This window comes from Rhincodon typus, chromosome 34 (assembly GCF_021869965.1).
Source record: "Rhincodon typus isolate 14 chromosome 34, sRhiTyp1.1, whole genome shotgun sequence".
Taxonomy (NCBI): Eukaryota; Metazoa; Chordata; class Chondrichthyes; order Orectolobiformes; family Rhincodontidae; genus Rhincodon; species Rhincodon typus.
In genome coordinates this window covers 4996749-5010000 of record NC_063365.1, presented here as the reverse complement: position 1 = coordinate 5010000, position 13252 = coordinate 4996749, and the positions used below count along the sequence as shown (strand labels likewise).

The 13252-nt window shown below is 42.1% G+C and overlaps 1 protein-coding gene across 1 annotated transcript in view; it reads left to right on the top strand.

Moving 5' to 3' along the window:
* Positions 1–13252, top strand: part of LOC109922405 (WASH complex subunit 2-like) — a 39008-nt gene that overhangs the window by 7272 nt on the left and 18484 nt on the right. The window contains exons 2-5 of the mRNA XM_048616171.1: positions 1642–1740; positions 2548–2652; positions 3998–4123; positions 6896–7065. Coding sequence (XP_048472128.1) covers positions 1642–1740; positions 2548–2652; positions 3998–4123; positions 6896–7065 — 500 coding nt within the window. The remainder of the gene's footprint in view (positions 1–1641; positions 1741–2547; positions 2653–3997; positions 4124–6895; positions 7066–13252) is intronic.

The following is a 13252-nucleotide window of genomic DNA, read 5'->3' as shown; positions in this document are numbered from 1 at the left end:
GGTTAATGTAAAATGTTTTAGAATAATTTTCTTTAGTATTGCATGGAATGTTGGCATCGCTGACAAGTCTGGTAATTTTGGCCATCTCTAATTGCCCTTTGGCTCTCTAAGTAGTTTCAGGGGTCAGTTAATGTCAGCCACCTTACTGTTGATATGGAGTCACATACAGACCAGACCAGACCAGATAAGGATGACCGTTTCCCTTCCTTTAAAGGACATTAATAAACCTGATGGATTTTTGACCACAATTGACACTTGTTTCGTGGTCACAATTGGACTAGCCTTTTATTCCACATTTTTGAGTTAAATTTAAATTTTGCCATCTGCTATAGTGAAATTCAAGCTGTTGTTCCCAGAACATTAGTCTGGGATTCCGAGTACCAATCTCGTAATGTTACAACAATGGCCCTACCTGCCACGTTATTGGATCTGAACCACTCCTTGATCTAACAGATACATACGTTGAATGCTTGATTGATCAGCATGTCTGTTAAGCTCACATAGCAAACATAAAATTGATACTTCTCAATGGCTGTAATATAACAGCAAATTCTGGTCCTTGTTTTAAAACCTCAGAAGTGACTTTTCAGGATAATGCCTCGATCTCATTTTCTTCTGTCGCAATGATTTCTGATGTCTTTCCCTCTTATCCTTGGGATGCTAATGTCTTGCCATACTAGACTATGGTTTGCTCTGGCTGATGTAATTCAATTCAGGTTACATCATTGCTTCCCCATGACCACGAGATGGCTCATCCAACTAACATGATTGATGTAGAGTTACATTGGGCCAGTCTCTGGATGGTTGGAGATGAGCAGTACTTCAGATGATGCACAACAAGACTGCTTGGATATCCTGACACCACCTACATGGGAATTGCCAGAGAAGATTGAACAATTTCATTTCTCTGGGATGCTCTATTAATGTTTATAACTGAATTAGGGTTGGCGACTTCAACAGTTCTGATTTACTTACCTGCCGAAAAATGTTAGAAAGCAAAATCTTAATATAACTAAAGAGTTATGATCCAAGTGACCACTTGCTGACTCTTCCCCCACCCCCAACCTGACTACCCTTCTGATAGACTCAATCGCCTTGTCCTCGTGCCAGCTGTACCTTCACACTGTAGCTTTTCAAAGAAACTTTGAGACATTGAAACTCCTGTTGGAATATGGCAGCTACTGCCTTAAAAAGGTGCTGTCACTTAGCACAGCTCTTCCTGAGGATTCCTGCTCTGAGTCAGTTGTGAAAGATCCTCAATTTGAAAATTGCTCAGAAAAATCAAAGTAAATGAAGTGTATTTATTCTGTTTTCTTCCTTGGGCAGAAAATAGTGTTACAAATCTGATTGGAAGATCAGAATTTTTTTTTTTTTTTTTTTGCAACTTTGTGCACTTGTGCATGTTGCTGTTGACTTTCCTCATCTCCACCATTGTTGAGGTGCAAAAAAATATATTTTTCCAGCATTTACATAAAGAACAGAAATACATGCTAAATGGCATAAACAACATTGATGTCCCTTTTGAGTTTTGCTGCTTGGTTTTATTGCTAGTTTCGTATCAAATGAGTTAACAAAGTTATGCATAAAAATAGCAACGAAAATACACTGATTTCTACAACTGAATATGTTTTTGCTTCCAAGAATGCACAGCTGCACTCTGAAGTAGTGGAATCCTCTCCCCCACTTGGTGAAAAGTCCCAGACCAGCTCTGGTCTTTTCTCTGATGATGACGACTCTCAGGTAAGGGAAGTGACCTCAGATTCCAGTGTCTTTGACATGATATCAACTATGCAGGTCTGTAGACCCAAACAGCTTCTGATCATTCCAGGATAATGCTACCTACATGTACGTTTCTGTTCTCAGTTTCCCTGAAACAATGTTTTAAAGCAAAGATTCATATAAATCATTTGATTTATATAATGTAAGATGAAATTCTGAATCCTGCAGCAGCTGTCTGTGTAGCATGTACCAAATACTGTAGTGTTCTATAAATAACATTAAGCTAGGTACGGAAGGTTACTGTGTATCGAGAATAATCAATTCAATTCACTCTTTTTTTTTTGTTTCTGAATGAACTTTGTTACTTTGGGATGAATGAAATATGGGATTTGATAGCTGTTTTTACTCCTGACCTCCCCAGCCCCACCGACTTGCCCCATTTTTTCTGTGTATGGTTCCAGAAGGTCTGGTTATCCATCTGACCAAACTCTTGATGGTAAGTGTCAGCAACCTCTTTTCAATAAACATCCCACCAGCAGCATTCCAAGAATGGCAGATACTGCTCTGGTTTTACCTGAAGAGTCTCCAGTGGTTACTGGGCTGCTGTCAGATTCAAGACCCTGCCCGACGATCCCCCTGCCCGACGATGAGCAGGGATCAAATTTTGGTACAATAAAGGTTCAATAATTCTTTTTGTGTTATGTTTTTCATTCATTCTTTGGATGAAATTATTATTGAGCTGGAAAGGACGCACAAGAGTTCTTTTGTGCAGGCACTGTCTCTTAACAGGATACTTACCTGCCTCAAATTCCTTCTTGACCATAACAGGACTTATTCTCTACAAACAAGGACACAAAAAGACACCAGTCAAAGCAATCCTTAGGTCAGAATGCATCCAATCAGAATCCAATCTCGTTCTTCGATGATGATGAGGTAAAATAATTCTTGTTAATTCTGTAATTTTAAAAAAGGTTTTTTATAATAACTAATTTACCAATAATCATTCCTCTAATATTAAGCAACCGTAGAGACCGAAGTAGCACTTTTTTAGTTGAATAATCTCTGGAGCTACTGGGAAGGGAATTACAAGAGCAAACTTGGGAGTTAACTGTCATTTTCAACCCTAAGATCAAGACCCACCATCTACAAATCTGACTCTACTTTAATTCCATGACATAAAGGGAGCAAGGTTATTATTGTCAATATTTTTGTGTTTTACTTTGTTGCTAATTCACCATCATTTCCCTGACCTGTTGTTTTCTGTAGCTCTCACCTTCTGTCTGACTTTTTCTCTTTCCAACCTGTCATGGCAGATTTTCTGTACTGTTGGGAAGAGATTGGGAAAATGATTATATAGGACTTGGTATGCAACAGAGATTGACCTAGGGAGAAAGAAAAGTTCTTTATCACAGGTAGCTCAGCTACTCAGATTTTTTTCTGTGATTTGTATGTCGTCAATTTCTAAACTAATTGGGCAATCTGCTGTGAATGCTGAATGGAACAACCCTGGTTGCCAGTCATGACAATGAAATCATTTTTTTACTTCTATTCTGCAAAGTTTACCTCACCTAATGTTTACAAGCATTTGAACATACGAATTTGGAACAAGAGTAGGCTACTACTGATCTTTCATCTCCCTGTTTAACAAGAACCTGTCTACATCTGCCTTAAAAAAAAAAAAAAAAAAAAAAAAAAATTCAAGGACTCTGTTTCCATCACTTTAAGAAGAGAATTCCAAAGCCTTATGACCCTCTGGGAGATGAAAGAAATACCTAATATATTTTTTAATGGGTGACCCTGGCTTTTAAACAGTTTCAGGTTGTAGATTTGCCCATAAGGCAAAACGTCCTCTCCTCACCTACACTGTCAAAGACCCCTTAGGATTTTATCTTTTTCAATATCTGAACATTCAGGCCTGGCCTGATGAGTGGTTAGTACTTAGCAACATAAATCTTAGACAATGGCCATCTCCAGCAAGACAGAATCTAATCATCTGCCCTTGACATTCTATGGTATTACTGTCCCTGAGTGCCCCAACATTGTCAATCTGGGGTTACCATTGACTGGAAACTGAACTGGACCAGCCATCTAAACACTACGACTAAGTGCAGATCAGAGGCTAAGAATTCTGTCACAACAAATTCCTGTCAATATATTCAGTAAGTATTTAGCTTGTGTGTGTGTGTGAACGATTGGTGTTTGTCTGGGAACGTTGAAGGATTTTGGCCCCTCTCATTTTGAATCTGGTGCTAGCTCCTGTTTGTGCTGAATTTTATAGGGTGATCTCTTCAGTTCCGCTCCATTGAAGGATGTTTCTGCAACAAAGAAATTGCAGCAACTGCATGACCCTAAAGCTGCAACTACGGGATCAAAATCTACAGCTTTGTTTGACAGTGATGATAAGGTCAGGAGTTTGGAAATGTTATGTATGCTTTTATTCAGTTTCCATTTATTCCTGAAAGCTTTCCTCACCAGTAAGAAGCATTAAAACTTCTCATCATATCAGATCCATTATTGAGACTGCCTACTTCCACTGAATATTGTCCATCCTGTACCGACTACTGCTGAAACTTCTATTGCACTTTTGCCCTCAGAATCCTCCAGTCTCCGGTGCCTTTTTCACTGTTCCCCAAAATTTTTATCCCTCTTAACCAGTTCACCCAGAGCTACTCCTAAAGCCTAATGTATCTACCATTGTATCCCTGTTTCAGCTGAACAAAAAACTTTGGGGACGGCCATTCTCTGATGCATTAGCTCATGGCAATGCCTTAACCAATCAGCGTCAACTTACCTGGCTTGAATTTAAACAAAAGATTGGGGTTAACTATTTCCTGGTGCATCCTTCATGACAATCCCTCTACCAATTAGAATCCACTCACCAACTAATCAGCATCCTCTTCTCAAGCAGCATATATGGTTATTCCCTTTGAGATATTATATTCTTGCGATTCTGTCCTGATGATCAAAAGACGAAATGCTCTGACAATGATACTTGTGCCTTTTTGTTTGCAGTTCTTCAGCACTTTAATTTTACAACTTTGATCCTTGAGTTCCTCTGCAGTTCCTATCTGTGATTTCTCCAACTGCATTCTGAGTTTCTCTTCCAGCTGTTATGTGATGAGGATTCCCTAATCTGTTGAACGTGTCAGATTTTTAAAGTTACTCCTGCCTCAGATATGGGTACTACTAACCAATCTAGCATTTGTTGCCTGTATCTAATTGCATTTCGAACTGAGTGGTTTGCTAGACCATTTCGTAGAATGTTAAGAGTCCACCTTATTGCTGTTGTCTAGGTGTCACTTGGAGGCCAGACCTGGGTAAACATGCGGCATTCACTCTCTTCATAGCTTTTGTGAGCCAGATGGGTTTTACAGCAAGCTTAGTCATTAGGAGATGGAGGGTAGTGGGGGAAGGATGCTTTTTTGGAATGGAGGGTTGTGACTCCACAGGGATCAGTATTGGGACCTCTGCTGTTTATGTTCTGCATAAATGATTTGGAGGAAATTTGTGGCTGGTCTACTTAGTAAGTTGTGGATGATACAAAGATTGGTGGAGTTGTGGATAGTGAGGAGGATTGTCAGAGGATACTGCAGGTTAAAGATCAGTTGGAGGCGTGGTCAGAAAAAATGGCAGATGGAGTTTAATCTGGACAAATATGAGATGATGCATTTTGGAAGGCCAAGTACAGATGGAAATGATTGCAGTGAATGGCCACGCACTTTGGAGTATTGATATGCAGAGGGATCTGGATGTGCAGTTCTACAGATCACTTGAAGGTGGCAGCACAGGTAGACAAGATAGCCAAAAGGCTCATGGCATGGTTGCCTTCATTAGAAGGGGCATTGAGTATAAGGATAAACAAGTTATGCTGCAATTTATAGAACTTTAGGTAGACCTCACTTGAAATATTGGGTACAATTCTGGTTGTCACACTATCAGAAAGATTTGGATGTTTTGGAGTGGGTACAGAATAGGTTTACTAGGATGTTGCCTGGTATGGGGGATTTTAGCTATGAAGAAAGGGTTAAACATACAGGGTTTGTGTTCGCTGGAATGCAGGAAGTTGAGGGACAACCTGATAGAAGTTTATAGGATTGTGAATGACATGGATAGAGTGGCAAGGATGAGACTTTTTCTCAGGTGGAGGGGTCAATTACTAGGGGACACAGGTTCAAGGTGCAGGGTTGGGGGGGGCTAGTTTAAAAGAGATGTGTAAGGCAGGTTTTTCTCACAAAGGGTGGTGAGTGCCTGTAATGCGCTGCCAGAGGAAGTGGTGGAAGCATTCAAGAAGCACCTGGATTAATACATGAATAGGAAGGGAATAGAGGAATATGGGCCAAATGCTGGCAAATGGGGCTAGGTCAGATTGGAAAGTCTGGTTGGCATGAACTGAAGGTCTGTGCTGTATGACTTGGACTCTATCTCACTCATGCACTCTGCAGTACCCTCTCCACCTGTTTGCCTTGCCATTTTCCTCTGATCTATTCAATAGTGCTCACTCACTGCTGCAGTCTCCAGCTCAAACTGTTAACATAGTATCATGCAGCATAGAAGGCCTCTTGGCCTATCATGCCTGTGCTGCTTCTGTGCACTGTTCAACTGCTCACCCTTATCCCTCCCCGTATACATTTCAATTTTCAAGCATTTATCCAATATCCCTTCAAATATTATATCATCTTCCTCGACCATTTCAGGCAATATTTTGAGAGGATTATAGTTTGCGACATTGAAAACCAGTTTCCTCTTCAGAACCTCCTCCCAGATGTTTTCCAGTTATTTTAAATCAGTGTCCTTTGTGTACTTTGCAATGAAATAGTTTCTCCCTAATTACTTTATCCATACTCCTCATGATTTCAAATTACTCTATCAAATCTCCCTTTGACTCTTTGCTCCTTGGAGAATGATCCCAAGATCTCTTGTCTCTCCAAACAACTGAAGTTGGTCAAGTCTAGTGAGACTTTGTACTCTTCAGTGTAAATGTAAAAAATGTAAATCACTTTGACCCCATTGCCATTTGGTTCAAGTGATAGTCCGTCAACAGTAGTATCTAGCAATAGTCGCTGATTCTAAATCGTTCAAACATTTTTTATAGCGCTTCAACATCTCTCTCGCTCTGCAAACCTCACATTGCATCCTGCGAAAAGCTGCTGCTTCATAGCACATTTCCATTTTGCAGGATGAATGGCAAAGTTTGGGACAACAAACGTCTTCGGCTTCACAGCCTGTGGGTGGGAGGAAACAGGAGGTGCCCAAGGCTACTGCAACCTCAAGAGCACCAAAGAAGACCAGTCTGTTTGATGACTACACTGAAGAAGATGACTTATTTGGTGTGACTCAGAAGGAAAGGTGAAAGCAGAAAGAAAGTATTCTAAAAGCACGAGGACCTATAGAAATGAGAGCAGTTGCAGCTTGTAGTGGTATCGTGTTTTTTTACACATGCCGAGAGAGAATTCTTAGAAGGACTGAAACCATAAGGAACCTTGTACAGACCCAGGATTCATCCATAGTTATCTGATCCTGATGGGATGCCATTATGTTTGTCCTCCTTCCCAGTTTAAGGCTACACAGAGGCCATGCTACTGCTAGAGCAAGCTAGGATCTGGCTCAATGGATGGGGCAACACAGTGGCTCAGTGGTTAGCACTGCTGCCTCACAGCACAAGGGACCTGGGTTCAATTCCACCCTCAGGTGACTGTGTGGAGTTTGCACATTCTCCCCGTGTCTGCGTAGGTTTCCTCCGGATGTTCTGGTTTCCTCCCACAGTCCAAAGATGTGCAGGCTAGGTGGATTGGCCATGCTAAATTGCCCATAGTGTTCAGGGATGTGTAGATTAGGTGTGTTATAGGTGGATGGGACTGGGTGGGATGCTCTATGGGTCAGTGTGGACTTGTTGGGCCAAAGGCTGTGTTTCCACACTGTAGGGATTCTATGAAAAATGTATTTGAGAACAAACTTATAGAGGATGACAGAAAAAGTTCGAAGCTCCATTGTGTGAATGGTGTGTAAAGGTATGGTTTACCGTATGTTTAACAACACGTGTTTATATAGTGCCCTTATTGTTGTAAACTATCTCAAGGTACTTAACAGAAGTATTAATATTTTTAATAAGTTCATTCATGAGACGTGGGCGTCACTAGCCAACATTTATTGCCCATCTTAGTTACCCTTGAGAAGATGGTAGTGAGTGACCATCCTTTACTGGTTCACTCCATGTGCTGTAGGTTAACCCATAATTCTATTGGTGAGGGAACTCCCAGCGACAGTGAAGGAATAACAATATATTTCCAAGTCAGGATGTTGAGTGACTTGGAGGCAAACTTGCTGGTGGCGGTGTTCCCATGTATCTGCTGCCCTTGTCTTCCTTAATGGAAGTAGCTATGTGTTTGGAATGTGCTATCTAAGGCTCTTTGGTGAATTGCTGTAGTGCATCTTGTAGATAGTAGCAGCAGTGCGGACTGAGCATCGGTGGTGCAGGGAGTGAATGCTTGTGGATGTGGTCCCAATCAAGTGTAATGTTTTATACTGGATGGTGTCAAGCTTCTTAAGTGTTCTTGGAGCTGCCTGCACCCATCCAGGTAAGTGGGCAGTAGTCCATCACACCTGGCTTGTGGACAGACGTTGGGGAGTTGGCTGGTGAGTTACTCACTGCAGTATGCCTCACATCTGACCTGCTTTAGTAGCCTCTGTTTATGTGGTGAGACCAGTTGAGTTTTTGGTCAATGGTAACGGCTAGAATTTTGATAGTGGGGGGAAGCAGTAATAGGATGAATACACCAGTGAATGTCAAGGGACCATGGTTATATTGTGTTTCATTGGAGGTGGTCATTGCCTGGCATTTGTCACTTATCCAAGCCTGGATATTGTCCAGATCTTTTTGCATTTGAGCATGACTGCTTCAGTATTTGAGGAGCCATGAATAGTGCTGAACATTGTGCAATGATCTCCACTTCTGATATTATGATGGAGAGAGAGGATCATAAATGAAGCAACTGAAGATGGTTGGGTGCAGTGCACTATCCTGAGGAACTTCTGCAGAGCTGAGATGACTGACCTCCAACAACCACAACCATCTTCCTATGTATGACTCCAATCAATGGAGTGTTCTCTCCACCCCACCCCGCCTCCCCGATACTCATTGATTGCAGTTTTGCTAGGGCTCCTTAATGCCAAACTATATCAAATGTGGGCTTGAAAATCAAAGACTGTCAGTCTCACCTCACCTCTGAAATTCACCTCTTTTGTCCATGTTTGAATGAAAGCTGTAATGAGGCCAATAGCCGATTGGCCCTGGCGGAACCAAAACTAGGCTCGCCGAGCAGGTGCTGCTTGATGACCCCTTCCAGTGTTTTCTTGATGATTGCAAGTAGACAGATGAGGTAGTAATTGGCCAGGTTGGATTTGTCTTGCTTTTTGAGTAAAGGATTTACCTGGGCAATTTTCCATCTTGTCGGGTAGATGCCAATATTGTAACTACACTGGAACAACTTGGCTAATGGAGTGTTAAGTTCTGGAGCAAGTCTTCAGTACTATTGCTGGAATATTGTCTGGGTCCATAGTCTTTAGTATTCAGTGCCTCGAACCATTTCTTGATATCACTGGAGTGAATCAAATTGGCTGAACACTGGTATCTGTGATGCTGTGGACCACTGGAGGAGGCTGAGATGATCATTCAGTCAGCACTTCTGGCAGAAGATTGCTTCAGCTTTATCTTTTGCATTGATGTGTTGGGCTCTTCCATCGCGGAGGAGGGGCATATTTCTGGAGCCACCTCTTCCAGTGAAGAAGTTTAATTGTCTTCCACCATTTAAAGTTTTTGAGAAGATTTATAGCTTGGGTTGTGGATGAGGTTGCAGACTTGTTCACCAAGCTAGTGTGTTTGATTGTAGACATTTTGTTACCCTGCTAGGTAACATCACCAGTGCGCCTCCAGTGAAGCTTCGGTGTTCTGTCCCGCTTGTTATTTATATGCCTCAGTTTGCTGGGGTGGTTGGTATTCCTTCTGGTTTTGTTGTTCAGTGGATTGTATTTGGATCCAGTTCAATGTGTTTGTTGATGGAGTTCTGGTTGGAATGCCAGGCTTCCAGGAATTCCCTGACGTGTCTCTGGTGTGTGCTAATATGGATGTGTTGTCACAGTCAAATTCATGTTCTTCTTTGTCAATATGTATTGAGACCAGTGAGAATTGGTCGTGTGTCTTGGTGGCTAGTTGGTGTTTGTGTATCCTTTTATCGCCAGTTTTCTTCCAGTTTGGCCTATGTAATGTTTCTCTCAGTCCTTGCATGGTATTTTGTATATTACATTAGTTTTATTGGTTGTGGATATGGGGTCCTTCACGTTCATGAGTAGCTGTCGCAGGGTGTTTGTTGGTTTGTGGGCTACCTTGATACCTAAGGGTCTGAGTAGTCTTATAGTCATCTCTAATATGTCCCTGATGTACGGTAGGGTGACTAGTGTGTCTGGTCGTGTTGTGTCGCCTTGCTGTGGTCTGTTGCGGAGGTAATGGCGGATTGTGCTTTTTGGGTAGCCATTCCTTTTAAAAATTCCGTATAAGTGCCCCTGTTCTGCTTTGTGCAATTCTGGGTTGCTGCAGTGTATTGTGGCTTGTTTGAATAATGTCCCGATGCAGCTCGGTTTGTGGGTGTTTGGGGTGGTTGCTGGTGTAATTAAGTATCTGGTCCGTATGGGTTGTCTTTCTGTGTACGCTAGTGTGGAGTTCCCCGTTGTTCTCTTGTTCCACCATTATGTCCAGAAAGGGTAGTCGGTTGTGGTTCTCTTCTTCTTTTGTGAATTTTATTCCGATGAGGGTGTTGTTTGTGTTGGTGGGTTTCTTCTAGTCTTGTGTGTTTGATAATCACGAAGGTGTCATCTACATAGCGGACCCAGAGTTTGGGGTTGGATGTAGTGGGCAGCGCTGTCCATTCTAATCTTTGCATTACAGCTTCTGAAATCAGTCCCGATATTGGGGATCCCATTGGTGTTCCATTGATATGTTTAAATATATGGCCATTGAAGGTGAAGTGGATTGTGAGGCGCAGATCCAGCAGTTTCAGGGTGCTGTCCTTGTTGATGCTATCTGTGTCGTAGGGTGCCTGCCTTCCTGATTTGTCCAGTGTGGCAATTGTTTCTTTGGTTGGGTTGATGTTTATGAATGTAAGTAGTGCTGTTATGTCGAAGGATACCATTATCTCGTCCTGTTCTATTCTGGTGTCCTTGATGTTGAGGAACTCTTGGAAGGAAAGGATGGAGTCAGTAGTATTGTCAACTAAGTATTTGTTTCCGTTGTAGTTCTTTGGCTAGTCTACATGTTGGTGTGCCTGGTAGTGAGACAATAGGTCTGAGGGGGACCCCTGGCATGTCTATCTTAGGGAGTCCATAGAAGCAGGGTGTTTTGGATTCCTCACATGCAGGCCAGACTAGGTAAGGATGGCAGATGTCTTCCCCTGACGGCATCAGTAAACCAGAGATTTTTTCCAACAATTGACAATGGTTTCATGGTCATTGGTAGATTCTTAATTCCAGAATTTTTTAATTGAATTCAAATTCGACTATCTGCCATGGCAAGTTATTAGCTGAGTTTCAGGATTAATAATCTAGCTGTAATACCATGAGGCCATTGCCTTTCCTATTAATTAACAAAATTAAACTAAACACCACAATATTAGTACTGATATCTAAAATGCGGTCAGAAAAGTCAGTTTTAAAAAGCATCTTTTAAAGGATAAAAGAGAGGTAGATTTACTTTTGTACAGGAGATGTATCTGATTTATTGTCGTATTTGCTTTGTGGTTTTCTTTCATGTGATCGAGGTGTCACCTGTAGGGCCAGCATTTATTGTTCATCCTTAATTGTCCACAAACTGAATTAATAATCTCAGAAGTGTTATGGTACAGAATGAAGCCATTCAGCCCATTGTGTCTGCACCAGCTCTCTGTCTGAGCGTTATGACTTGGTGCAAGACTCCTGCCTTTTCTCCTCTACCCTTGTGTAATTAATCAGGCAACCCAACTGGAAAAGAACATTGTTTATTGTTGAACCCCAAAATAGAGCCACTACTTATGGCATACATAGGCTATTCCCAGCCTGGGACAGATTGTTCTGCAGACCCGTTCCTGGCCTTTTTTTTTCATATTTTCTAATCAACCTGTTCAGAGATGTTATCGCATGCGTCTGGAGCAGATGGGCCTTGAACCGAGGCATCCTGAGTCTCCTGTATAAAGGTTATTCTAATCCTCATGGGGGAAGCCTTTCTCCCATAGATATTTTGCAATCAATCTGTTCAGAGATGTTATGACACATCTCTAGGACTTGAACCTAGCCTTTCTGCTTCAAAGTCAGGGACAATATCACGGTGGCTCAGTGGTTAGCACTGCAGCCTCACAGCGCCAGGGACCCGGGTTCGATTCCAGCCTCGGGCAACTGTCTGTGTGGAGTTTTCACGTTCTCCCCGTGTCTGCGTTTCCTCTGGATGCTCCGGTTTCCTCCCACGGTCCAAAGATGTGCAGGTTAGGGTGAATTGGCCATGCTAGATTGCCCATAGTGTTCAGGGATGTGTAGATTAGGTGGGTTACAAGGGGACGGGTCTGGGTGGGATGTTCTGAGGTTCGGTGTGGACTTGTTGGGCTGAAGGGCCTGTTTCCCCACTGTAAGGATTCTATGACTTCTAATATCACTACACCACAAGAGCTCATTGGGTCTGCTTATTTTTTTTAAATCTCTTTCTATATCCAGAAGTGCTTATACACACAACTGAAAGGGGTTTTTTCCTCATCACCAAATCACTGCGACTTGTTTTAAACTACTAATCACTGCGAATAAGTCACCCATATAGCCAATGAGACATTTATGTGCAAAGCCCATTAAGGACAATGCAGCCCATCAAAACTGAGAGAGATAGGATGAGTGGGAAGGGGCTAAATCAAAATGTATGAGGTGGGTCTGTTTTTGTTTTTTGCATCCAAAAGTTATCTTTTGGTGGGTCTCCTTTATGATATTTTCTAATCAACCTCTCAACTCTGAAGCAGCTGGGATTTGAAACTGGGCCTCCTGGCTCAGTGGTAGAGGTACTGCCATTACATCACGAGTGCCCTTTGTGCGCTATTTTATTTTTTTCTTATCACCTGAAGTGTTATCTCGCTCAACTGACTGACTTTCCCACCACAAAATTGCAGTGACAAGTTGAAGGCAGACAATCGGGGCTCGTCTGGGACCCCCAGTCATCTCACATCAGTTTCACTCAAGCCCCTAAGGGAGAGTCATACCTCTAGACCACTGGGTCTGCTTTTTAATGGGCTCAGATTGATGGGGTCCAGCTAGGCAGACCATTCCCTTTTGCCAAGAGAACTCTTATTCAATGAGCTGCACATGGAGATTGATTAGTGATTTCCCATTAGCCTTGTAGAAGTTATACCATACCAGTTTCTTTTAATTCTAATGCAGTCTGAGTGCCTTAATTGAATGCATTATCTTCAAACGCAGTACTTTCCAGACCTGAGCCACTCCTTGCATGACAATGTTTTCTTTTTCTTGCATGTTT